The sequence below is a fragment of the Mus pahari genome, chromosome 1 (assembly GCF_900095145.1).
Source record: "Mus pahari chromosome 1, PAHARI_EIJ_v1.1, whole genome shotgun sequence".
Taxonomy (NCBI): Eukaryota; Metazoa; Chordata; class Mammalia; order Rodentia; family Muridae; genus Mus; species Mus pahari.
In genome coordinates this window covers 51,173,468-51,199,898 of record NC_034590.1, presented here as the reverse complement: position 1 = coordinate 51,199,898, position 26,431 = coordinate 51,173,468, and the positions used below count along the sequence as shown (strand labels likewise).

Sequence of the window (26,431 nt, the reverse complement as noted above, 5' to 3'; positions counted from 1 at the left end):
AAAAAAAAAGAAAGAAAGAAAGACAGACAGACAGAAAGGAAAGAAAGATCAAAAGTCATACATATAGCAATCTTGAGGTTAGCCTAGGTTAAATGAGACTTACTTAAAACAACAACAACAAAAAATACAGGGAAAAAGAAATATGAAGAATTCAATCACGAGTCTGAGCAGGCAGAATAATCAATGAATGTCAAAAAAAAAAAAAAAAAAGAAATCATCAAAAATTAAACTGCCTAACCAGAAAAAAGAAAAAGGTAAGTGAAGAAAGGCTAAGGCATGCTCGTACACTATAGAAGTAGGTATGCCACCACATGCCTCATTGGAATTCTAGAAGGTGAAAAGACAAAGATGCAGAAACCATTGTTGAAGAAAAATGGTTGAAAACTTCCTTAATCAGAGGAAAGGCATGAACCTAACCACTCAAGTTTAATAGACTTCAAGAAAGATGACCCCAAAGAGATCCACAATGGGACACCTTATTGTCCACACTCTGCCCCCAAACAAAACCAATAACAAAAACTTAAAAAAAAAGAAAAAAGAAAAACCAACAAGCTAAAACCCAAAATAAGTAGAGGGACAGAAAGTGAGGTCAGAAAGTCAATGGAGAAAAGGCCAACTTTCCTCAAATGATCAATAAAATTGGCAAACCTTTAGCTAAACCAGTCAAGAGAAGCCAGAAAGACTCAATTACTAATGCGGGAATAGACGTGAGAACAATGTCACCAGCAGATTGTCACAAACTCTTGTTTTGTAGTTACCCTGAAGTGTGCTGCTTTTGGTCTTCTTTAACTTGGCCTGTTTGTGGTGGAGACATTCCAAAGCAGATACTGAATGGCTGCGAGGCAGCCCTTTCTTTAGCCCCCTCTTTGAAGGAGAAAGCATTTCCTGGTTGAAGAGGTTTCTTCGAACTTTTGTTACTTCTAAAAGCAGAGAGAGAGGAAAAAAAAAAAAAGATAGGAGATTAAAAAGCCTTATGTTGGTGTCAACTAACTGAGCTTGCCATGCCCTTCCTTCCTTCCTTCCTTCCTTCCTTCCTTCCTTCCTTTTTGGCTTTTTGAGACAGGGTTTTTCTGTCTACCCCTGGCTGTCCTGGAACTCACTCTGTAGACCAGGTTGGCCTCGAACTCAGAAATCTGCCTGCCTCTGCCTGCCTCGTGCTGGGATTAAAGGTGTGCGCCACCACTGCCAGGCTGATGTGTTTATTCTTAAATGCCAGGTAAATTTCAGAAGTGAAGCCATCATCTAATCTTTAAATGTTTTTATTTATTAATCCTAGAGCAGAGCAGAAGTAGACAGACAGAGAAGATGGCGCTGTCCATAGTGCTGCGCTTGTTTTCGCGGCTGCCGAGCTGCTCTTCAACACGGTCCAAGTTCTATGTCCGGGAACCAGTCAATGCCAAACCTAACTGGGTGACAGTTGGGCTATCTGTGGGCGCCTTGGTTTTCATGTGGATTTATCTCATCCGAACACACAATGAAAATGTTTTGGAGTATAAAAGTAGAAATGGATTGGAATAAACTTTGGAAATGATACAGTCGGCTTCTTGTGACGATCACAGTCCTTCCTCTGGATTCCCCCTCAGTTTCAGTTATGGATATGTGAAAAAAGTTACATGCAAATATGAGTCAGTCAAGTCAACACATTTTGCATGGTTAAATTAAAGAAATAAAAATATTCGCGCTCTTCAAAAAAAAAAAAAAAAAAAAGTAAACAGATTTCTGTGACTCCAGGGCCAGCCTAGTTTACATGAGTGCCAGGCAGCCAGAACTAAGGGAAGAGCTTGTCTTAAAACAAAACACAAACAGAAAATTTATTATGAACTTGAGAGAAACAGTCTTCCACAGGTATGAGCCCCCTAATTGGTTATGTAATAATGCCAGGTGGTCAGTCCTGGAGTCATATGCATACAAGCAACACTAAACATGCTATATATTTGTATGTTTAGGTTTGTGCTGCACACACACAAATGTAACAGTAACAAAGAAAAAGAGACCATGGTTTCCAAAGGGATGGGATGGCTCATGAGCAGGACTGGAGAGAGGAAAAAGAAGGAGAAAAGTGATGAAATTATATTTTAACTGTAAAAAGGAAAGGAAAAAGTTAAGAATGTACTTTGGCCAACATGTTTAAGCTCCTTTTGTCTAAAATAGCTTCTCTCTCTCTCTCTCTCTCTCTCTCTCTCTCTCTCTCTCTCTCTCTTTCTTTCTTTCTTTATCTTCTTTTTCCAATTTTAGATTCTATGACACTTTAAAATATTTTAGGTTGGTAATTTACTAGATGCAGTATTTTGAGGCTATATGAACTATTTTGTCCCCTAAAACATGGAATTCATATTTTTTTAAACCAATGATGATATAGAGCTGTAACTTACATTAAATACATCCAATCATAATAAATTTGTCAATCTAGTGACTAGGTGTTGAAAAATGAAAACATACCCTGTACTGTGTCTTTCCTTGGGACTGGCAGCTGTACAGAAGAAGGGTGTGAGTTCTCCTGAAGATGAGAAATGAGGACGATTAACAGGCATTCATTCAAAATTAAAAAGCTAACAGTTCTACCTGAAACCTTCTGCATTTCAGAGAGGCAGTTCAGAGATGCACAGCTCACACAGTGAAATGCACTCAAAGCTAGGTTCCAAAGACATCCCTCTACAGAGTAGTAATCCAAAGGAAGAAGCACTGGGAACGCACATAAAAATCACCCAACCGGACTGGTGAGATGGTTCAGTGGGTAAGAGCACCCGACTGCTCTTCCGAAGGTCCGGAGTTCAAATCCCAGCAACCACATAACCATCCGTAACAAGATCTGATGCCCTCTTCTTGAGTGTCTGAAGACAGCTTCAGTGTACTTATATATAATAAATAAATCTTAAAAAAAAAAAAAAAAAATCACCCACCAAAGGGAGTGTGAAAGCACAGGGGAGACTAGTGTGTACCACCAGAGAGATGGATATGTGTGGCAAGTGCATGTGCGTGTGTGTAAAATTCAGAAAACTAAGCACAGTAACTTAGATCTTTGCTTTCTTTCTTATTTCTTTTTTTTTTTTAAAGACACTGTAGCTGTCTTCAGACACTCCACAAGAGGGCGCCAGATCTTGTTACAGATGGTTGTGAGCCACCATGTGGTTGCTGGGTTTTGAACTCAGGACCTTTGGAAGAGCAGTCAGTGTTCTTACCCACTGAGCCATCTCTCCAGCCCCCTTCTTTCTTATTTCTTAGTTTCATTAAAAACTAGACATTCTATGTAGTCCAGGCTGGCTACATACATAGATGAGGGTACATTATAAATAAACAAACTGTTGATGTCTATTTTAGGAATATTTTATGAAGAAGGTATAGGATCATACGCAACAGAGTATAACTGGTAATACACATTTTGAAGAATGGATAGAGAAGAGATACTGTTCAAGTTACATCTGTAACTTGGTGATGATCACACATACATTCTATACCTAAACGGAAAGACTGAATAAGACACTGGGCTTTGCCGGGAAGTGGTGGTGCACGACTTTAATCCCAGCACTTGGGAGGCAGAGGCAGGCAGATTTCTGAGTTCGAGGCCAGTCTAGTCTACAGAGTGAGTTCCAGGACAGCCAGGACTACCCAGAGAAACCCTGTCTCGAAAAACCAAAAATCAAAAAAATAAAAAATAAAAAGACACTGGGCTTTTAGTGCTTCTGCATCAAACCACTTTTGGCTCATTAGCCTAGTAAAGGGGTCAAGCGTCTAAATTCCAGGTGCATCTAAATAAGGGAATTGTTTTTCAAGATTTTTCTGGGTTTGCTCTCTTCCTTCCTTCCTTCCTTCCTTCCTTCCTTCCTTCCTTCCTTCCTTCCTTCCTTCCTTCCTCCCTCCCTTCCTTCCTTTCGGATTTATTTATTTTACTGTGTGTGTATGAGTGCTTTGCCTGCATGTTTGTATGTGAACCAGGTACATGCCCACAGGTCAGAAGAGGACACTGAATCCCCCTGGAACTGGAATTATGAATGTCTCTGAGCCACCATGTGGGTGCTGGAAATTGAATCCAGGTCCTGCATAAGAGCAGTCATCTCTCCAGCCCGTATGCTGCTATTACAATCACGCCCTTTCTCATTATAGTTGAATAAAATACCACATAAGACAATGCTTTTGTTTTGTTTTTTAAATAGCACTGGGAATTGAACCCAGGGTCCTGAAATATGGTAGGCAAGGACTCCTCTACTCCCCAGCCCTGTTAGGTTTTATTTTGAGACTGAGTCTCACTAGGTTGCCAGGATAGTCTTGTGAACTCATTCTGAAAGCTCTGAATTTACATTCCACCTGCCTCCATGCTCCAAGTCCTGCGATTAGAGGCCTGCATCAGAGAAAAACTTGATAAATGATCTCACGATTATAGTGAGGGTCTTTCTGAAAACACTACACATGGTAGTTATTAATTATATTGGTTAGTAACATCTTCTATACTGATCTAGATCACAACTATGAAAAGGCATTCAACAAGAGTCCCTAGTGAGGAAAATAAACACACAGAAAAAGAATCTGGATCAACTCCTGTTTAGAAAACAAAATGGGTTGATGGCTCAATGGTTAGGAACACTGACTGTTCTTCCAGAGGACCAGAGTTTGGCTCCCAGTACCCACACAGCATCTCACAACTGTTTTTAACTCCCGTCCTAGCAGACCTGACGTCCTCTCTGGATACCAGGAATGAATGTGCAGACAGACATGCAGGCAAAATACCCACACACATTAAGCAAGTAAGTAAATAAGCAAGCAAGCAATCATGCCTTGCTTTTTCTGTATCAACTTTTTAATCAACCCTATGTTATTTAACCTTATTTACCAACCCCGTTCTTCCACATAACAGAGGAAACAGAGGCTGGAGAGTTTTGGCTCCGTGATTAAGAGTATAAGCTACTCTTAGAGAGGACTCAGGTTCAGTTCCCATCCCCCATAATGCTACTCACAACTGTCTGTATCTCATCTCTAATGCCAGAGTATCTAATATCCTCTTCTGGTCTTTATAGGTACTGGGAACTCACATGGTACACTTCCATACACACAGGCAAAACACCCATACACATAAAATACAATGAAAAAATCTGAAAAGAAAAGAAAAGAAAAGAAAAGAAAAGAAAAGAAAAGAAAAGAAAAGAAAAGAAAAGAAAAGAAAAGAAAAGAAAACAAGGGGGAAAAACCCTAAGAGAATGTATGTAGAAGGTACTAGGATAGGATCAAAACCTTTCCCCCAATCATTCTAATCTTTACGAATTAATATATGCAAAGGAAGTAATATAGACTAATATTATATAATTAACAAATGCTACATTTACACTACAAATTCCATGCTTCCTTACTTAACTATATTGACCTTTCAAAAAACTCAGCTGGGTGGCAGTCACAATTGTCTTTAATCATAGCACTTGGGAGTTAGAGGCAGGTGGATTTCTGTAAGTTCAGAGCCTGGTCTACAAATCAATTTCCAGGACAGCCAAGAACACACAGAGATACCCTGTCTTGAAAATCCAAAACTGGTCTAAAAACCTACAAGACAACAAGTGCTACATAGAGAAATTGTCTCAAAAAACAAAAACTCTCAAATTTCTTATATACAAACTTAGTATCTGACCCTTCAGTTCACCAACTGTCATTATTTATGCTACCAACTGGCACGAAATACATTTGTTAATCAACATCAAATCCTCATCTCCACAAGTCTGCTCTGGTTTTGTTGTTGTTGTATTTCTATAACAGGGTCACACTGTGTAGCCTTGGCTGGCCTGGAACTTACTATGTGGGCCAGGCCAGCCTCAAACTCAGAGATCCACTGTCTCCTGAGTGCTGGGTCTAAAGGAATGTGTCACCATGCCCAGTCATGGCTGCCTTGGAAAATCTAAAATAATAAATAAGTAAATATTCAAAGATGGCTAGAAAGTGTAAGTCACTATAAAACCTGGTGATAACAGAGTTCTCCCAGCTTCTGTTCTTCTGTTTTTGTATTTCCTGCATTTTTAGTCATGACTGCAAGAACTGTAAGACTGGCATCTTTTATTATTATTATTATTATTATTATTATTATTATTATTATTATTATTATTATTATTATTATATGTAAGTACACTGTAGCTGTCATCAGACACTCCAGAAGAGGGAGTTAGATCTCGTTGAGGATGGTTGTGAGCCACCATGTGGTTGCTGGGATTTGAACTCCAGACCTTCGAAAGAGCAGTCGGGTGCTCTTACCAGCTGAGCCATCTCACCAGCCCCAAGACTGGCATCTTATCCACAGGTAAGGTGTGGTAAGAAAGTCAATACTGTGACCTCCCATGCTAAGTGCAGTCTAGACAGGAGCAGCCACCACCACAGTGAGGATGCTTCTGAAGTCAGATCCAGCTCAGACTTGACCTCTTGTGTCACTGCATCTCTAGGCTTTCCTCAGCATGATGCTCCTTACACTCACTTAGCAGACTCTAGGTACACTGCTCTGTTTCCCTGAACAGGAAAGTCATGTGCTGCCACAGAGAACCAGTCACCACCAGGCTTCATGACAATAGCCAGCTTCTGTTTTTTCCCAACTTGCTGTTGAAATGAAATGTAACATATTGACAAGTATTTTTGTGGGAGATAGCGCATACACATGCTGATGCCCTTGGAGATGAAAGACATGTAATCCTGGTGCTAGAGTTACAGATGGCTGTGAGCTTTCCCGGTGTCAAAGTGTGGTTGTGAAATCCAACCACAGGAGCCATAGAGGTAAGGGAAGCAAGTACTCTTACCTCTGAGCCATCTCTCCAGCTCTCATTCCTAGCTTTTGTTTGTTTTCTTTATATTATTATAAATACCACAGCCTGTGTTTGTTTGCTCACAGATGTGTGATTCTGTGTAGGGACAGGTCCATATGTGTGTATGTGCAAGCAGAGAATAACTTAAGGTATCATGCCTTTAGGTACCATCCACATTTTTGATTTTGAGACAGAAGTTTCTCTGTGTAGCCTTGGCTGTTCTGGACCTTGTTCTATATACCAGGCTAGCCTCAAACTCAGAGATCTGCCTGCCTCTACCACCTAAGTACTGGGATTAAAGGCGTGCACAACCAGCACTTGGTGACATTTTGTTTTTAAGATGGGGTCTCTTACTGGCCTGAAATAGTTGTCCAGCAAACCCAGGAAGGAAGGACTCTCACAGTCACCAGCCCTTGGATGTGTTTCTTTAAACACGGGTTTTAGAGATCAAATTCAGGTCCTCAAATTATTAAGGCAAAAAGTTCCTTGACAGAGCTATCTCCTCAGTGGTAGATAACGAGTATGCACCACCATGGTAGGTGTTTTATGCACGAGTTCAGGTCTTTATGTTGCATGGAAAACACTTTCACCAACTAAACATGTCTTGAGGCCCATTTTGTTGCTGGGAATTGAACTTAGGACCTCTGGAAGAGAAGCCAGTGCTCTTAACCACTGAGCCATCTCTCCAACTGCCAGATTTTTTTTTTTTTTTTTTTGGTCATTACTCTGTAGAAATACTGCAAAATCCAAAAACTTTGAAATGTCATTTCAGATAAGGTGACTTCCACTGTCCCTCTGCACTGTCAGTCCAAGCTAGCAGGAGTAACAGCCCCAATCTATTGGTGACTACTTACATTTCTTGTAGCTCTCTTGGACACTTTGGGAACTTCGATTTGTCGAAGAGTCTGGGAAATCTCTGCAATACTTTTATGTCTTATTAGTGCATTTTTCCTTTTAAAAATAGAGAATAGAGAACACACCAGAGTAAAATATGTAGTTAGGTTTGAATGAAATCAGCATCTAAACTATGTTGTTTAAATAAATGCTAGTTAGTTATCTTGAGCTTGGCCTATATCACAAAAAGTGGCTAGTACGGATTCAGCTAGTTAATAGCAATAAAAGGCAGCAAGGGAAATGTTCTAAGTAACTGAAACCATAATCTTATCTCACAAGTTCCTAGTTCTTAGACAACCCTTGTAGACAGTAAAGGGTTTTATAAACCAAAGTACATACCACATATTCCCGGAGTTAAAACTATAGAGTGAATGATGCAACTTGGAACTCCAGAGTTTTGCTTGATTCTGATCTAAGGGCAATTGCCAACTGAGTACATGAGATGGGCAAAGGCAAGACTGTCTCCAAACTTGCGACCCCGAGCTTAACCATAGTGCAAGGGATTGCTCCGACGGCTCGGCCCTTACCTTCTCTTCTTGGCTGACCTGGTCCGAAGTTCCTCTAGCTGCTCAGACTCAGTGATGGCCGACACTGATCTGTGAGTACTTGATGAGGGAGGTGGTGACGTGCTCTCTTGAGTCATAGAATCATCACTGAAAAACTCCGTAGGAAGGACCCCAGCCAGCTTCTGAGGAATCTTTAACCCCAGGCTGTGGTAAAGTTGTCCAATTGCCCCGGGGATGGAGCCAATATATCTGTGGAATATATTGGTTAGACATAGAACTCAGTTACCAGCATGAAAAAATACCCCTGTAACCTTATAATTCTAAAATAACACCATGTGTAGTCATTGTTTAAAAACAAAAACAAACAACAGCAACAACAACAAAAAAATTTTAAACTAAGTCAGTACTCATTGAACTTACAATCTCAAGATCTCCTCCAGAAACTCTGACAGGTACGCTGAGTCCTTAGTGAGACACACCAGACGCAGCAAATCTGTCACCTGGAAGAGATTGCACAAAGTTGCCACAGGCTCTGCTGGGAAACTGAGAGGAATTCGTGCTCCGGGCAGCAGCCATGGCTTACCTCCTCCACTATGCGCTCCACCTCATCTGGGCGGTCCAGGACTGAGGGGCACTGCTCACACATCTCCAGACGAAGAAATACCTGAAGCTGGCACCTGGAGGAAACAAAGTACCTGGTCACATCTTCTTTGCATGGTATTTAGTGAAACTCTTTCTTAGAGCAAAGAGCTATTAATTGATGTAGAAACAATGACCAAGAACTGGAAATGTAACTCAGTGCTAAAGCATATGCCTCACATATAGAAAGCCCTGGATTCAATCTCTAGTACTGAAAGAGAGGGAAAAAATAAAAAATAAACAAAGCAGTGCACAGGTAGGGGAAATGGGATGTAGCTCAGTTGGTAAAGTGCTTGCCTAGAATGCCCGGCATTTGATTCCCAGCACTAGACAAACTGGAAATGGTGATAACACATCTGAATCTCAATACTTATGAGGTGGAAGTAGGAGATGGTGGAGTAGGAGATGGAATTCAAGGCCAGACTCAGTTAGAGAGCAAGTTTGAGGCCAGGTGGGCCCCATAATACAGTCTTTCTTTTATTTTAAAAAAAAAAAAGGGGGGGTGGGGGTGGGGGGAAGGAATCCAGTGCTTTCTCTAAAGACCGGTGTGAGTCTTAAGTAATCAGGTGATTCCAACTGCCCCTCAGAACATCATAAAGATCATGACAAAAGATAACCTTAGAACCCTTTTAGAGTCACCAATTAGTTTCTTACTCTCTGATTCTGTCCTCTTTCTCCATCTGTCCCGCTAGGCTCTGTCTAAGGGTTTTGCTGGTTTTTAAGAGGTTACTGCTCACATGATTCAGGCAGGTCACCTGCAAATACAAAGTAATTATGTAGGAGAAAACTGTTGCTTACATTTTCCTTTGATATCTTAAAGAGAATGCGGTCTTTTAAAAAAAAAAAAAAAGATACAGCAAGCAAGCTTTTAGATTTGAACTGTTAAAGGAAGGTTCCTTGGGCTGTACAGATGGCTCAATGGTTAGGGTTAAGAGCAGATCTTGCTCTTGCAGAGGATTGCTAGCTGGCATGAATGTTAGACTGCTCACAACCACTTGTAACATTAGCTCTTGAGGATCAAATACCCTCTTCTGGACTCTGCAAGTACTTGTGAGCACACACGCGCGCACACACACACCACAAAGATCTTTCTCTCTTGAGACAGTATCTCTCTCTCTCTCTCTCTCTCTCTCTCTCTCTCTCTCTCTCTCTCCCTCCCTCCCTCCCTCTCCCTCTCCCTCTCCCTCTCCCTCATCCTGGATGTCTTGGAACTTAACATGTAGACCAGGCTGGCCTTGAATTCACAAAGACACCGACCCTATTTCTGCCTCCCAAGTGCAGGAATTAAAGGAGTATGCCACCACACCCAGCTACATACACTCACTTTTAAAATAGAAGGTCCACAAAGCTGTGGTACCTGTAAACAGCTCTGGTCCACTATAGAGAAAGAGCCCTGCTTTTGCCATTAATTATGAATAAAGGCAATAAGATATTCTAAAACAGTGGTTTGCGATACAGTTAGTTATGCAGGATGTTTTTAAAACAAATATATGCCCAACTTCCAAAACAAAGAGACCTAGAGTTAGTATAGAAGAACCAGATACAACAGGGGGCTGGAAAGATAGTTCAGCAGTTAAGAGCACTGACTATTCTTCCAGAGGTCCTGAGTTCAATACCCAACAAAAACATGGTACCATACTGTAATGGTACCCAATGCCCTCTTCCAGTGTGTCTGAAGACAGCTACAGTGCACTCATATTAAATAAATAAATAAATAAATAAATAAATCTTTAAAAAAACAAAACAGCAACAAGAAAAACTAACAGGGCTGGTGAGATGGCTCGGCAATTAAGAGCACTGTCTGCTCTTCTAGAGGACCCAGGTTTGATTCCCAGCAACCACATGGTAGTTAACAAATGTCTGTAACTCCAGTTCCAGGGAATTCAGTGCATATGATATGTAGACATAAATGCAAACAAAATACTCATATACACAAAAATAAACAAACAGATAAATAATAAACAAAATCAACAACAACAAAGTCATTCTGAAGAGCAGCTAGGGTTAAAACCGTTAGTTTAATTCATATAGCTAACACACAATACCAATTATAGCAGTCTCATTGGGACAGAAGTCCACTTGAATTTCTGGCTCCCAGTTTACCAGGTTCACATCCTGAAACCTGGAATTGTACCAATCCTCTAAGCACTTTTCTTTTTTAAAATATTGACATATCTTTATTTCTTTTTTTACATGTATAGGTGCTTTGACTGCGTGTACATTTGCATGCAGTGCCCAAAGAGGACAGAAAAGGGCATCAGATTGCTTGAAACTGAAGTTACTAAAGATTTTAAGCAACCATGTAACTGGGAGTTGAACCTGGGTCCTCTGGAAAGCAGTGCTTTTACACTGAGCCATCTCTCCAGCCTATTCATCATTTTTCAATCATGTGCAGTGTAATGGAAATTCTTTAAAATATGTGCACTAAACCCACCAACCACCAAACACTACATTTATGGCAATATTATCTAGACTTTCTTACTTCTAATTCCTTGATGTCCTTTGATTTTAGGAACATTTTAGTGGTTGAGACCATATTTTGAGCACATGAATACAATGAGATTTCTTCCATAGCCACAGTCTTTCGGTAGTTGTCATGTATGTAAGCCAGAAGCTCCTCTTCGGTTTTAAATTCTGTGAGGGCGAAAAAGAACATGTGGTTATCATATTCAGATCAACTCCATGTATCATGTAAGGGGACAGAGACTTTGTCTTCCAGGAGAAATCTAATTATGTCTGGATAGCCATAACTGACCCTAGAGCTTACTAGCATGTAGTGTGTACATGTCAGGGATGATGTGAAACGTTCCACAGTGCCTAGCAGTTGACTGAAAGAAGAAAGGTGGGTGATACAATGACTAAAAGATCAACAAACAAACAAAACAGATCATGTGCTAGAAAGACTGAACCCCAGACGGTAATGTTAGGTTCAGACACAGCCTGAATGCTCCAGGTGAATCTAAGAGAGTCAGTCACAGTATGAGAAGAAAAGGTCTCAGACTGCTACGAGATAACAAAGACACCTAGGTGATCTGGAGAAAGGAGGGATAGGCGGGCAAGGCAGGACTCAGCCACATGTAGGCTTGAGATTAGCCTGGGCTATATACAATTTTTTTAAAAAATCCCAAACACCCAATAGAAAATATATACAAAGGACATCAGATAAAGGTCCATTATCGAAAATATACAGAGCCCCTTTAAACTTAGTAACAGGCTAGTAAGGGGATCCACAGCTGAGGATGCCTGCGCCAAGCCTGATGACCTGAGTTTGATCTCTAGGACCCACAAGGTAGACAGAGAGGATGAGCTCCCAAGAGCTGTCCTCTGACCTCCATGTGACCTTCCATAACATGCACAAACATACGTGAACAGATAAATATAAATTAAAATATTGTAAAAAAAAAATTAAAACTCAGCAGTATGGCTCTGTTGTTAAGCTATGGGAACCTGAGCTTCCAGCACCAGCATTTTAAAAAGTATGGTGGACCACACTTATACTCCCAATGCTGGGGGAATGTAGACAGGTGAATCCTTAGGGCTTGCTAGCTAGCCAGCCTACTCTCTCAGCAAGCTCCAGGTCAATGAAAGATTCTACTGGGCTGGTAGCACATGCCTATAATACTAGTACTGGGGAGGTAGAGGCAGGGGGATCAGGAGTTCAAGGCCAGCTACATAGAGAGCTTGAAGATAGCCTGGACTTCATGAGACCTTAGTTTAATAAAATTAATTAAATAAGAATTTTTAAAAGGTGCATGGCTCCTAAAGAATAACAACTCAGGTTGTACTCTACTATTCAATTCCCCAAATAATCTCAATCTATTTCTCCTCTCCCCTCCCCCTAGTTCATTTGATTTATTTGTATATTTATTTACATGAGGTTTCCGCAAGTTTATTACCTAGATGCAATGTCACCAAAATTCTGACCCTCCTGCCTCTATCTCCTAGTGCTGAGATTATACGTATATCATGCTAAGCTTTATGTGGTTCTGGGGAATCAACCCAGGATTTCATGAATGCTAGGCAAGCATTCTATCAACTGGGCTAGATTCCCCAGCCTCCAGACCTCTTACATAGTAACAGACACCAGATGCTCTAGGATGAATAAATACCTTTAAGTTTAGAACTTCTTAATATCCTTCCTCTATCTTCCAATCTGTCTGCTGTTCTACCAATGACAGCTTTTTGGAGCCCTTTCTCTACAGCCGTGTCTGGACTACCATCTGGATGTAATTTCTGAGCCTTTACATTTAGCCTTGCCACATTCAACATCTTCAAGGAGCGGGACATGGTATTCATCTTCTGTCTCACTGGAGTTCGAGGGATACCACCTGCCAAAACATCAGCATGGAAAGAAAAGTCAAGTTTCACTTCCATGGAATCAAGAACTCAGTCTCCAAATGCTACGGAAAAATACTAGAAAGAAATAGCTTCCTTCAGAAATTATCTAAACCAAGCAGTTCTTTTATCTGTTTCTACCTACAATACAGAGTAAACATTTTACTTTACAGAAGTTTAGAACTAAATATCTCAACCATTTTTTTGTTTAAAAGATACCCAAGGAGATGAGAAGAGGGCACTGGATCCCCTGAACTAGTTACAGATGGCCGTGTGCTACCATGTGGGTGCTGGGAACTAATCCTGGGTCCTCTGTTGAGTGGTCTCTCCAGTGACATCTCCATGTTTTACACAAAGCCAGCACCACACACACTTCTATTGAGTGCTGCCCAACAGTCAAGAATGGTGCGGAGACGCTTCTTCTTTGCAGAGCTAGGGATAGAGCTCATAGCTCATGCCTACTAGGCAAGCACATGCCTTTTCTGAAACAGCTTAGCACTCTACATCAAAAGCCAATTTTCATACTCTTTAGCACAGTAACTCATTCTTGGAAACGTCTAAGAAGGAAATCTCTCAGAGTTTACTCATTGCAATATTATTTATAATGACAGAAATTTAAAACAGTCTACATGTTCAACAACATGAGTGAAGCAGAATGATCACAGTCAGGCTAGGGATGTTGCTCAGGGTAAAGCACTGCCTAATATGTCTGATGCCAGGGGTTCAGTTCCCAGCATAGGAGTTGGGATGAGCAAATATTTGTAAATAGTTTTTTAAAAAGCTGTATTGATATTTGTATTATAATCAAAGTGAGGATGCTCAATTCACTAGGAAGGAAGAACATCAGTGATTTAATCCATATTGAATACAATTATTTAAAAATATAAAATATAAAAATTTGCCTTTAGTTTCCATTTCAATCTTAATCAAGCTTTTATTTCTTTTTTAGAAAGAATAACCGTCTTTTAAAATGTACATTCTTGGCCAGGTGTGGTGGCGCATGACTTTAATCCTGGCACTCAAGAGGCGAGGCAGGTGGATCTCTGTGAGTCCAAGGCCAGCCTGGTCTACAAAGTGAGTCCAAGACAGCCAGGGCTCTGAACAGAGAAACCCTGTCTTGAAAAACAAAAACAAAATAAAATAAATTAATAAAACGTACAGTCTCAAAAGGAAAACAAGACTGCCTTAAGAAACAGGCTTTCTATGTGCATACGTTTCTTTCTGCTGCGTTCTTGACTGACTACAGTAGACTCTTCGTGAGATCTCTGGTAGAGCTCAGAGAGGCAGAGTGTTAGTTCACTTTTGGTTTTGGAGGATTCGTCATTATCAGGTGAGGCAGCATGTAACAACCTGTAAGACAAGATGCATAGTATAAGGCCAAATTCCAACTCACGAGAAATCAGAACATGTGCAGAGCTATCAACCTCATATGTACAGTCTAGACTTCGGCAGACACACAGTCCCAGGGGAGTTAGATGGTAGAGAAGGTTTGTCCCCCACTCCCTTTTTTTTTTCTTTTCTAAAGTTTTGCTATTAATTTGAAAATATGAACTTTTCAACTAGAAAAGTATCAAGATTAAATTCTTGTTAATAGTTATAGCTGCTTCTATATTTAAAAGAAATCAGACATTGTAGACACAATCAAAGCCCTACTCCATCTTTTTCCACCCCACCCCCGACATTTTAGATTTATTTGTATTTTATGTGTCAACACAAACATGATTTCTATTTCCCACACTATAAATTTTATATAAATGATATCACAACTTTACCTTTTACAGTTGCTCATGGTCAGCATATTTTTCATTTGTATATAAATAGCTTTATTTTATTCATCTTTACTAGTTTTTTTTTTTTTTTTTTTTTGGTTTTTCGAGACAAGGTTTCTCTGTATAGCCCTGGCTGTCCTGGAACACACTTTGTAGACCAGGCTGGCATCGAACTCAGAAATCCACCTGCCTCTGCCTCCCAAGTGCTGGGATTAAAGGCGTGCGCCACCACACCCGGCTCTTCTTAATTTTTTTAATCTACTAGAAACTTCTTATTATATTTTCTAAAAGATTAAAATTTAATTTTTATCTTTTGGATAATCAACTGTCACATGATTACTTTAATAACTGAATCTGCCTTTCCTGGGGGCTCACATTTCTACCCTTGTCCGTTATATATATCACATCCCCATAAATGCAGGTGTCACTTTGTAGGCTATCTACATTCTCCCACTGGTTTGGCTTACCTGTGCGCTAATGCCATGCTACCTTATGTACTGTAGCTTTACAGAAAATCTGCATGTCATGAGAGGAGGAACTTTTGTTTTGATCTTAGACTTATTTCTATCCATTCTCTCTTACATTTATTCCTAAGCACTTTAGTGTGTTTTCCAGGGCTAGGTGTCAAACCTGAGGCAGGGTAAGCAATCTGTGATCTATACCCTAAGTCTTCTTAGTGACTTGTTAATATAAGGTTCTTTTCTTGGATATTATAGTTTTTAAGACCACAGTCTCAAGGGATTAAGTCTATAGTTCATAAATGATAGATTCTGTTTATGATAGGCATACTATTAACTTTATACATTGATTCTGTATACAACATCATGGCTGTATTCTCTTAAGTTTCATCATTTACCTGTAAAATCTTTTAGATTGTTTATGACAATACCTGTACATTCAATATTTAGAGATACTTTTCAGAAAAAAATGCAGAGTAAATTTATACACTGAAAAATACAAAATATCATGGAAAACTAAAGATCTAAACAGATAGACGTACCAAGTTTATAGATCAAAAACTAAACATGCCAGTGCTCTCCAAATTAAGCTATGTGCCTATACATACTCCATCAAAATTCCAACAGGCATTTTTTGAGAAAAATTAATAAGCAGATTATTTGCCTATTAGTATTTTGAGAGTGTATGTGATGAAATGTAAACACCTATGTGCATGCATGCAAAGACCAGTGGAGAATGCTAGATGTCTTCATCTAGTGCTCTACACCTTATTGTATTTAAGACAATGTTGCCGAGATTACAGAAAGCAACACCATTCCCAGTTCTTAGCCCTGACTGTACTTGATTCTTATTAATTGGTTCTTCGTTTTCTCTTTAGAGAAATAACCAGTGAATTTATAAATATTTCTTTTAGCATAAATAAATCTATTCCCTTAATCAGTGTTTTCTTGCTGTGGAGAGACAACCATGAGCATGGCAACTCTTATAAAAGACAGCATTTAATCCAGGCTTGCTTACAGTTTAGAGGTTCTCATTATGGTAAGGAACATGACTGCACACAGGCAGACATGGTAGCTGAATGTTCCAGATCCAGATCCACAGGCCACAGGAAGAGAAAGACACTGGGACTGGCTTGGGCTTTTGAAACCTCAAAGTCCACCTCCAGTGACACACTTCCTCCAACAAGGCCAACCTCCTCGTTCCTCTCAAGTAGTACCACTCCCTAATGACCAAAGCATTCTAATATGTGAACCTATGGGGGCCATTCTTAGTCAAATCACCACATATGTGTGTGTGTACACATGTGCCAAAGCACACATATGAAAGTCAGGATAACTTGCAGAAGTTAACCATTTCTTCAACCATGTAGATTCAAGAGATCAAATTCAAGTTATCAGGCTTGGCAGCTGAAACTTTACCCATTGAGCAATCTCACCAACCCAAGTTTGCTTAATTTCTGCTGTAATTGATACTTAGTTCTAAATGTTTCCTGATTCTCATATATTTTATATAGATAGATAGTGTGGTGGTTTCAATGAGAATGGCCCCATAGGCGCTTATATTTTGAATGCTTGGTACTCAGTTGGTGGACTTTTAAGGAAGGATTAGGAGGTGTGGCTTTGTTGGAGAAGATATGTCACTAAGGGTAGGCTTTGAGGCTTTAAAAGCCTAGACCAGGGTCTCATCTCTCTCTTGATCTGCCTCCAAGTTGTGATCAGATGCAAGCTCTCAGCTACCACTCCTGAACTATGCTTGCCTGCCTGCCTGCCACCATCCTCCCACACTATGGTGGCCGTGGAAACTGAAAACAAACCCTAATTAAGCGCTTTACTTTATAAGTTGGCTTGGTCAGGGTATCTCTTCAAGGCAACAGCATAGTAACTGAGATGTGTGTTTATATCTTATGTGTTTATTTACATTTGACTGAAATAATCCTCTAAATGCATTTAAAGTAGTTTATTCTCAGAAATCCACTTCATTTTAAAAGTGCCTTTTAGTAGAATAATGCAGAAATGTTAATACAGACTAAAGATGCAGAATCCCATCATACTGCACCAAGTTGGTAAATCTGCAGTGTTAAGACATGACACTGAGTTATAGGATAAGCTTGTTCCTTTAGAACAAGCCTGTTCACATCTGACTATTGACTTCAAAGACCAATATACAAAGACATGTATAAAGCGTTACCAAAATGATTCCATCAAGTCTGAAGTAGCACCACTGGCGTTAGAGAAAGGAAACCACTTTTCGACAAGAGCTGGACTCCAGGAGCTGGTACGACTAAGCTCCTGCTGGACCCACTCTGGAACACAGGGGGCTAAAGGAACAGAAAACAGAAGACATCAGAGCCAAGGGGAGAATCCAAGCTTATGAGTTTCCCCTGGATTGACTCCCTCTCTCCAAATGCTCGTTGTTACAACATCTGCCATTCTGCATTTCCAGCTCCTCCAGGTCTGTCTTGTCTGGGGCAGGGATGGAGGGTGGGAATGTGAACATAATTTGAAGCTCTTTGCTCCTATTACTAACATAGCCCTTCATCTTATTTCTGAAATATTCCCCTACATGTATTTAACACTATGCTATTTCTCTTTCTTTTCTTTCTTTCCTCCTTCCTTTCTTTCTTTCTTTCTTTCTTTTTTTTTTTTTTTTCCAAGACAGGGTTTTTCTGTGTAGCCCTGGGTATCCTGCAAGTTGCTTTGGAACTCAGAAAGATCCACCTATCTCTGCCTTCTGAATGGTGGGATTAAACATTTACCACCACCACCTGACTAAATCTATGCTATTTTTCTCTTCTTGAAAAGTTACTACAAGAATAAACAATGTGCTAACATAAAGGCAGCCTAAAACAGAGTAGACTCACCATCCTGCATCAAGTCAGTAAATCTGAGCCAATAAGATGCAACCTTAAGTTATGGACATGTAGGCTGTTAGAGCAGGTCTGTTAGAGAGTGTGTTTGTAGCACCAGAATAAGCTGCAGTAGAACCTCATCTGGATGAGGTCATCAACTTATTTACATATTCCAAGAAACCAAATCATGCTAGAGCATGGAACACTGGCAAAATACTCACAGTGCTGTTTTACAGTACTCCAAAACAGTTTTCTGACCTATTTCTAGAACTTTATAAATAGCCTATACACAAATGACAAATAAGACAATACATTAATGTGATTGTTTTAAATATGCTAATACTTTATCCTATACAAAAAGCAACAGCAGCATTTGAAGCAAATTAATGCAAATACAAGAGAACACAGCATTATCCACTACATTCTTCCTTCCTGTTTGACTACATTCTTTACTTGTCATTCGCCTGTATTCCTAGAATACCAATCTCAACCTTTGTTTTCACTTCCTTCACCTCTTGTTTAAAAAAGATATACATACATTAAGCAGTTTACTTATGAATTTAATGTACCTTTCTAAAGAGCTGTCTATTATTATCACTGTGTATGCACACATGTGACAATGTGCATATGTTGTCAAGTCAGTTCTCTCTAGCTGTACTTGGTCCAGAGATCAAACTCAGACTCTCAGGGTTGGTGGAAAGCATCCTTACCCCTCTGAGCCATCCCCACAGCCCTGACATTCCTTTTTTTTTTCTTTCCTGGTAATTTGATGTGTATGGGTGTTTTGCCTGCATGTGTTTGTGTACCACTTCCATATAGTATCTTAAAAGCCAGAAGGTGTTCATCCCCTGGAACTGGAGTTACAGCTATGAGCAACCATATGGGCACTGGGAATTAAACCCAGGTCTTCTAGAACAGCAGGCAGTGCTCTTAAGCAGGCACTGAGATATAATTCCAGTCCTCATGCACTCTTCTCCACTCCAAGCTTTAAAATGAAAATTTCAAGCCCAGCTGTGGTGGTGTACACCTTTAGTCTCAGAACTCAAGAGGCAGAAACAAGTGGATCTCTACAAGTCTGAGACCATCCTGGTCTATTGAGTGAGCTCCAGGACAGCCAGGGATTAAAAAAAAAAAAAAAAAAAAAAAAAAAAAAATCTCAAATAAATAAATAAATAAATAAATAAATAAACGAATGAATAAATTTTCGATGTTTTATTATGACACTTGTATATATCATTGAGCCTTGTTCATATTTATCTCTCCCTTCTTAAACTGTCCCAAATTTGCTGCTTCCCTTTCCACCTTCAAACAGTTCTGCTTTCATGTCACATGTATGTATGTATGTATGTATGTATGTATGTATACAGAAAGATTGCACATGAGAGAAAAATGGAATATTTTGATTCTTTTCCTAGTACCGTTATCACCCATGTCCCTTTTCTTTAAGCCTCTTTCCCTGGTTTGTTTTTAAATCTCCCTTCTACTTTTATGTCCTAGCCATCTACATTTACAGTCATGAGCTACATTAGGAGCCAGGCTTTATCTTATCACGTTTCAAAGTGTTCCACAGCGCTGTTAGCTGAAAACCTTCAGGATTTCTAAAACCAGCAACCTAAACTGCCTATAGCTTCTATAGAGCTCAGTTTTATTTGACTTACAACATACTGGGATTCCACTAAACACATGATGAAAAAGGCTAGAAAACACTGCAAACCACCCTGTGCGATGTTAATTACTGGTGGGAAAACTTACCAGAAGATGCAGGATCTTCAAATAAATTATGAGTCTGATTCAGTACACTATCTACAACATCTGAGAAAAGGGAAGCTATATCCTGGGAACCTTCAGTCACAGCTGTCTGGAGAAAATGGCTTTGAAATTCAGCTTCTTTGGCATGGAACACTGTGAGAATCATGGCACTGGCAGAGAATGGGGAAATAATTCCCGTGATGGGGGGCCAGCCTTCACCAAGATCCACACTGGCAACCTACAAAGAAATGCTAATTAGTTGAGAATATTATTGTCAAAATGCCTAAAAGCATGTGGCCTATTAGCTGTCTATCAGAGGCAGAAGAGAATTTACTAATCATATATATAAAATCCCTGAGTTTCAACCTATAAAAAAAAGCTTACACTGCTGGTGATATTTACTATGTGTTTTCTGTCTCTGTATCTTTCCAACTATATTTGTTTTTAAAAAGAAAAGGGAAAACAAGATTTATTCAAGAGGGAAAAAGAAAAGAGATCCACGTCCACCTTTTCCAAGTCTAGTACATAGCAACTAAAGCAAGTACAGCTATATATTCATTACACATTTGTTGAATCTTACAACCACTCAATTTAAAATGGTTACTTCCACTTCACAGAGGATGGACTGAGACAAGGAAAAGTTCCTTGTCCAAGATCACCTGTTGGTGTAGGAAGAAGTTACTAGACACATCTGACTTATGAACAAATGTACTTAACTGTGAGGCAATAAAACTACTGAAGGGATTTAGCCAGCTCACATCTGGGCACCAGATTTAATGGAGTCCCCAACCCTGTCTACCTAGTATAAGCAAGGTTTGTATCACATTAGGAATAATGCATTGTGGTGTTCTTTTCACTGGAGTATGTAAGATAGTTTCCAGATAGCACCAAGAATCTTCCTCTGGAATCTTTTACTACAGGATCCAGAATAAGTATCTACTTTCTGAGATTACAAAGGCAAAGAAAGGTAAGGAGTTTAAAACCAGCCATCACAACTGGGGGTGGTGCCTATCCATCATTTATCCCAGCACTGGAGGGGCAGAGGAGGGCAGGGCCTGTGAATTCAGGGTCAGCTTTGTCTACAAAGCAAGTTCCAGGCCAGCTAGGGCTAAAACCCCATCTCAAACAAACAAGCCATCATTTTAAAGTCAAAGCTGGGTATATTTGTGTTCCTTTTCAGAACTTTTCAGAAGTCTAAGTAACTAATCTTATGCTACTATGCTGGTTTTATACTGCAGCAGCTTTTTCTTAAATACATTAAAATCAAAGCATATTGCCGGGTGTGGTGGCACACGCCTTTAATCCCAGCACTCAGGAGGCAGAGGCAGGCGGATTTCTGAGTTCAAGGCCAGCCTGGTCTACAAAGTGAGTTCCAGGACAGCCAGGGCTACACAGAAAAACCCTGCCTCGTAAAACAAAACAGAACAAATAAAATCAGAATATATTATCGCATATTTATTAAATAGTGAGAAACCACCCATCATTTCAGTCTCATACAACTATCCTATTTGATCAACTACTTTTCTCCTATGTAAATTTGGGGTCTTTAACTTAATTGGATACATGGTATATGCAATTTTACAAATGGTTTCTTCACTAATAATCATTTTCATATGCTTCAGTGAAAACAGTATTATCTGAAAACTATCACTAGTTTTAGTGAGATTGTATTAGGAAGGTGATCCTTAGCATTTTGTGAACAAGTATATCTCATCTCACCAGTGTGCTATTATTAAGAGCCCCCCCCCCCGACATGTGGAGGACACCTACCAGATGGAATTCTTCAGCAGTTAGACTGCTTACCAGCTCCTGAAACAACAGCCTTTGAGTTGACTTGTGTTCCTCTGGACTTTGTAGCATCCAGCTGTCAGTGCCTAAAGCACTACTCACTGGGAGTGACCACTGTGTCACTGAGCCTCTTAGAAAAATTCTGACTGGCTTTTGAAAATGTCTCTGATGCATGGCTAAAGGCTCTAGGGAGATTGCCCATGTTTCTTGAATTTCTTTACCTGTTAGAAATAAAGAGTATTAAGAGTCTAGCATATGAAAGTTTCTAGAAGAGATGTCAGAGTAAGAATGAAAGAAACAAGATTTCCAGTTCAGACAGTGGGTACTGTCTGTCACTCAATTCATATCAACCCTTAGTCTGCAAGCTATCAGAGAAGATTCATCAGGCATTATATAAATGGGTACGGGGTATCAGAACTTCTCAATCATGATTTGGAAATATGTACTCAAGAAGTACTAACAAAAATCTGATTGGTGTGGTGGTAAATGTCCATAATCGTAGCATTCAGGTGCCTAGGTGGGAAGACGAGAGTGGCCCAGGCCAATCTGAGCTACATACAGAGATCCTGTCTCAGAAAAGACTCAAGGGGCTGGTGAGATGGCTCAGCGGGTAAGAGTACCCGACTGCTCTTCCAAAGATGCAGAGTTCAAATCCCAGCAACCACATGGTGGCTCACAACCATCCTTAANNAGATCTGACTCCCTCTTCTGGAGTGTCTGAAGACAGCTACAGTGTACTTACATATAATAAATAAATAAATAAATCTTTTTTTAAAAAAAAAGAGAAAAGACTCAAAAGCAAAACTGAAATAATACCAACTTTGACAAGATTAGGGACGGTTCAGTGGTAGGTAAATAACTGTGTAGTATGTAGGCTCATAGCCTACATACTTTCTCAAGGTACCCATGAGAAAAATAATCCTGTAGAAGACAGTGTATTATATGTTATGAGAAGGTTATATTCTAAAGATGAATGGAAAATTACTCAAATAGAAGCACTCTTTAAATTTGCTTTCCTTTTATGTGTATGAGTGGATATATATGTTGTGTGTATGTATATGCGCCACATGAGTGCCTAATGCCCTTGAAGGTCAGAAGAGGACATGGAATCTCCTGGAATTAGAGGGGTTTTTGTTTTTCTTTTTGTTTTTAATGTATGACTACCGGTCTGCATGTGCACCTGCATCCCAGAAGATGGCATCAGATCCCTTTACAGATGATCGTGAGCCACCATGTGGTCATTGGAATTGAACTCAGGACCTCTGGAAGAGTTAAGACCAGGCCCCAAAATACTCTTAAACTGGCCAACTCTTGAATCATACACCTGTAAGCCCACCACTTCAGAGGTAGAGGCAATAATGACGAGAAGAAGTTCAAAGCTAGTCGATCTAAAGCCAGCTTGAGACCTTATAAAACAGAACAAAACAGAAAACAACAAACCTAAAAATCCTTAAGATGCCCATAGTTTAAAGCATATATCTCTATACAGTATTTCCATGTGAATATATGATATATTCAGAAATTGAGCTTCACAATGTAGCAATCATGGCAAACAAATTTATGAAGATGTTGGCTTTTCCTAGTAACAACTATTATTTGGGGGTTTTATAAATTCTTTCTTCTGTAATCATTCTCTTTCTATATGATCTCTAATTTATCAATTTCTTCTACAAGGCAATGATATCCTAATACCCATGTGCTTGGGTATTTGACCAATATTACTCCTCTTTTGGAAAGACTGAAAAATCCTGTGATCATTGCTCCACCCCACCCCACCCCACCCCCTTTTAACACATGCACTGGCAGTTGCACCACAGTTCAGGCTTCCTGGTGTCTGATTTTGCTTACAGATCTTTTAATCCTTTCAATTATAACCAATCAGGCTATAGGAAATTCTAAAGAAATTGGAAGTATGCCTTAAAGAAAAAAAGTTAAGATTTAAAAAAAAAAGTATTTGCTTACCTTTAACAGGAAGAAATAATGTTCCTTCAATTCGTGGAAATGAGGCTTCATACTCAGAATTATACAGCAAACAGTTCACAGTGGCATCTATTGGCAGAGCTGAGATCCACGGGGACGGGAGGGGTTCGTGTGACAGCTCGCCACCACGTGGTGGCAGCACTGTTTCCTTGGCTTTAGAACCCAGGCTCCAAGTTTCAGCTGGCAAGATGGTGCCTCCTCCATGGTGGAGCAGCTCACACACTGTCCAGTATCCAACATGGTCTGGGGAAGCCCACAACTAAATAAACACGACAAAGAAACACATTAGTTATATATGCATTTATGAATACACTAGAGGAAATAGAAAAAAAATATTAAAGGGTCAAGTTATATAATGTACCTGTTGACCTATGTACAAATAACACCTAGTATCTACTACTACATAGCTCAAGAACATAATTACCACATAATATGCCTTCAAGAAAATGGAGTACTAGGGAAATGACTATCAATCAAGTGCTTACTTGTAAGCACAGGACCTGAATTCAAACCCTAGCACTCACGTAAAAAAGCCAAGCACAGGGACACATGTTTATAATCCTAGCACTGAGAAACAGAGACAGAGGTATCCTTAATATTCTCTGGCTGGCTAACCTTGGTGAGTTCCACTTGAGGAACGACAGACACCCTGTTGTCTTCTGCCCTCCTACACACGATACACAAATGAGTATAGGACTTGGCTTTTTAAAAATTAGTCCTCTTTCTACTGCTTTTCGTGTTCTAAAAGACTTCATTTTTATTTATATGTAATACCTGTATGCAGTGTATGTGGGTGTTCTCAGAGGCCAGCCAGTATTTATATACAGTTATTAACTGCCTAACATGGGTGTTGGAACCTGAACTCAGGTAAGAGCAGCAATCATTCTTAACCTCTGAGCCATCTCTCCAGCCCAACTACTTTTCATTTTAAACAAGGCCTCATCAAGTTACCCAGGCTAGACTTGAACTCACCATATACAGCAGGAAGGATCCGAACTTTCTATCCACCTGCCTCGAAATCAGGCTAGACTGCAGACCTACACCATTAGGCTCAACTAAACTTTTAAATTAATCAATATTAATTTATTTAGGCTAATTAAAGTCAGGGTCTCTCTATATAGTCCAAAAGGGCCTAAACTTGAGCTCCTCCTCCCTCAGCTTCCCAAGTGTTGGGATTAAGAGCACACACGCGGCCTTGCCCAACTCTTGCACAGATAACCAAGGCTGTGTCCTGCCTCTAACTCCTGCCTCTATGACTCAAGTGTGCTCATCCAGATCAGAGGTCTCATCAAGCCGGCCTTTATGCTTCCTGCTCCTGGGATGAAGTAACTCTAGCACTGTCATAAAGCCCTTTAAAACCAAACTCAGCAACCTCTCCATCAGCCATACCACCTTATAGGAACTGTAAAACTTTGTCTTAAACTTGTCACATTTTACCTTATGGAAATATATAACATGGAAATGTCTTTCCCGTTGTACCTCCTGTGCCCCTTTACCAGCTGGGTGCTTATTATACTTCTCTACCAATGGCAACTCCTGCTTTGTTAAAACACTGCCTCTCCGCTTCACTCACAGAATGCTGATATTCAAGCAGCATTTTTCAACAAACTTATGGGTTGAGACACAGTGTCTTTTAGTTACCTTAAGACTGGTGAACTCAGTGGGTTCTGACTGCTCTACCAAAGGTCCTGAGTTCAAATCCCAGCAACCACATGGTGGCTCACAATCACCCATAATGAGACCTGACTCCCTCTTCTGGTGCGTCTGAAGACAGCTACAGTGTACTTATTTACAAACCTTTGGTGCAGGGAAGTGGTGGCGCAAGCCTTTAAGCCAAGCACTTGGGAGGCAGAGGCGGAGGCAGAGGCAGGCAGATTTCTGAATTTGAGGCCAGCCTGGTCTACAGAGTGAGTTCCAGGACAGCCAAGGCTACACAGAGAAACCCTGTCTTAAAAAACCAAAAAAACAAAACCAAAAAAACAAAAAACAAAACCAAAAAAACTTTGGGCCAGAGCAAGCACAGACTGAGTGAGCACGGCCGACTGGAGCAAGCAGAGGTCCTAAATTCAATTCCCAACAACCACATGAAGGCTCACAACCAACTGTACAGCTACAGTGTACTCATATACATAAAATAAATAAATAAATATTAAAAAAAAAAGACTGGTAAACTTGGGGGTGGAGAGATGACTCAATGCTTAAGAGCAAAGTCTGCTCTTCCAGAGGACCCAGATTCAATTCCCAGCACCCACCTGGCAGCTTACGGCTGTCTAACTTCAGTTCCACCTTTTTCTGACCTCCAAGGGCACCAAACACACAGGTAATAATGCACAGACATAAATGCAGACAGAATACTCATACACATAAAATAGAAGGAAAAATAGGTTGCTGGAATTAAATAGCAACAATATAAACTATTTGACAGCATCATATATAACATGACAATACTATGGGAATATGAAATTAGAGCACCTACCCTATACCACAGTTAGTAACTATAAATTGCCATATAAATATGAGGGCTAAGAACTGGAAGGGAGCTGGAGAGATGGCTCAGTGGCTAAGAGCACTGACTGCTCTTCCAGAAGTCCTGAGTTCGAATCCCACCAAACACATGGTGGCTCACAACCATCTGTAATGGGATCTGATGCCCTCTTCTAGTGTGTCTGAAGACAGCTACAGAGTACTCATATACAAAAA

At 40.0% G+C, this 26,431-nt stretch overlaps 1 protein-coding gene across 1 annotated transcript in view; it reads right to left on the bottom strand.

Annotated features, from left to right (window-relative positions):
- Ticrr (TOPBP1 interacting checkpoint and replication regulator) overlaps positions 1–26,431 on the bottom strand; it is a 41,837-nt gene that overhangs the window by 11,333 nt on the left and 4,073 nt on the right. The window contains exons 2-15 of the mRNA XM_021198506.2: positions 23,714–23,990; positions 21,734–21,972; positions 19,967–20,201; positions 17,554–17,683; positions 14,352–14,488; positions 12,913–13,131; positions 11,286–11,437; positions 9,458–9,558; positions 8,748–8,841; positions 8,585–8,664; positions 8,186–8,413; positions 7,619–7,715; positions 2,440–2,497; positions 759–920 (exon numbers count right to left, since the gene is read on the bottom strand). Of these exons, the coding sequence (XP_021054165.1) occupies positions 759–920; positions 2,440–2,497; positions 7,619–7,715; positions 8,186–8,413; positions 8,585–8,664; positions 8,748–8,841; positions 9,458–9,558; positions 11,286–11,437; positions 12,913–13,131; positions 14,352–14,488; positions 17,554–17,683; positions 19,967–20,201; positions 21,734–21,972; positions 23,714–23,990 (2,209 nt within the window). The remainder of the gene's footprint in view (positions 1–758; positions 921–2,439; positions 2,498–7,618; positions 7,716–8,185; positions 8,414–8,584; positions 8,665–8,747; positions 8,842–9,457; positions 9,559–11,285; positions 11,438–12,912; positions 13,132–14,351; positions 14,489–17,553; positions 17,684–19,966; positions 20,202–21,733; positions 21,973–23,713; positions 23,991–26,431) is intronic.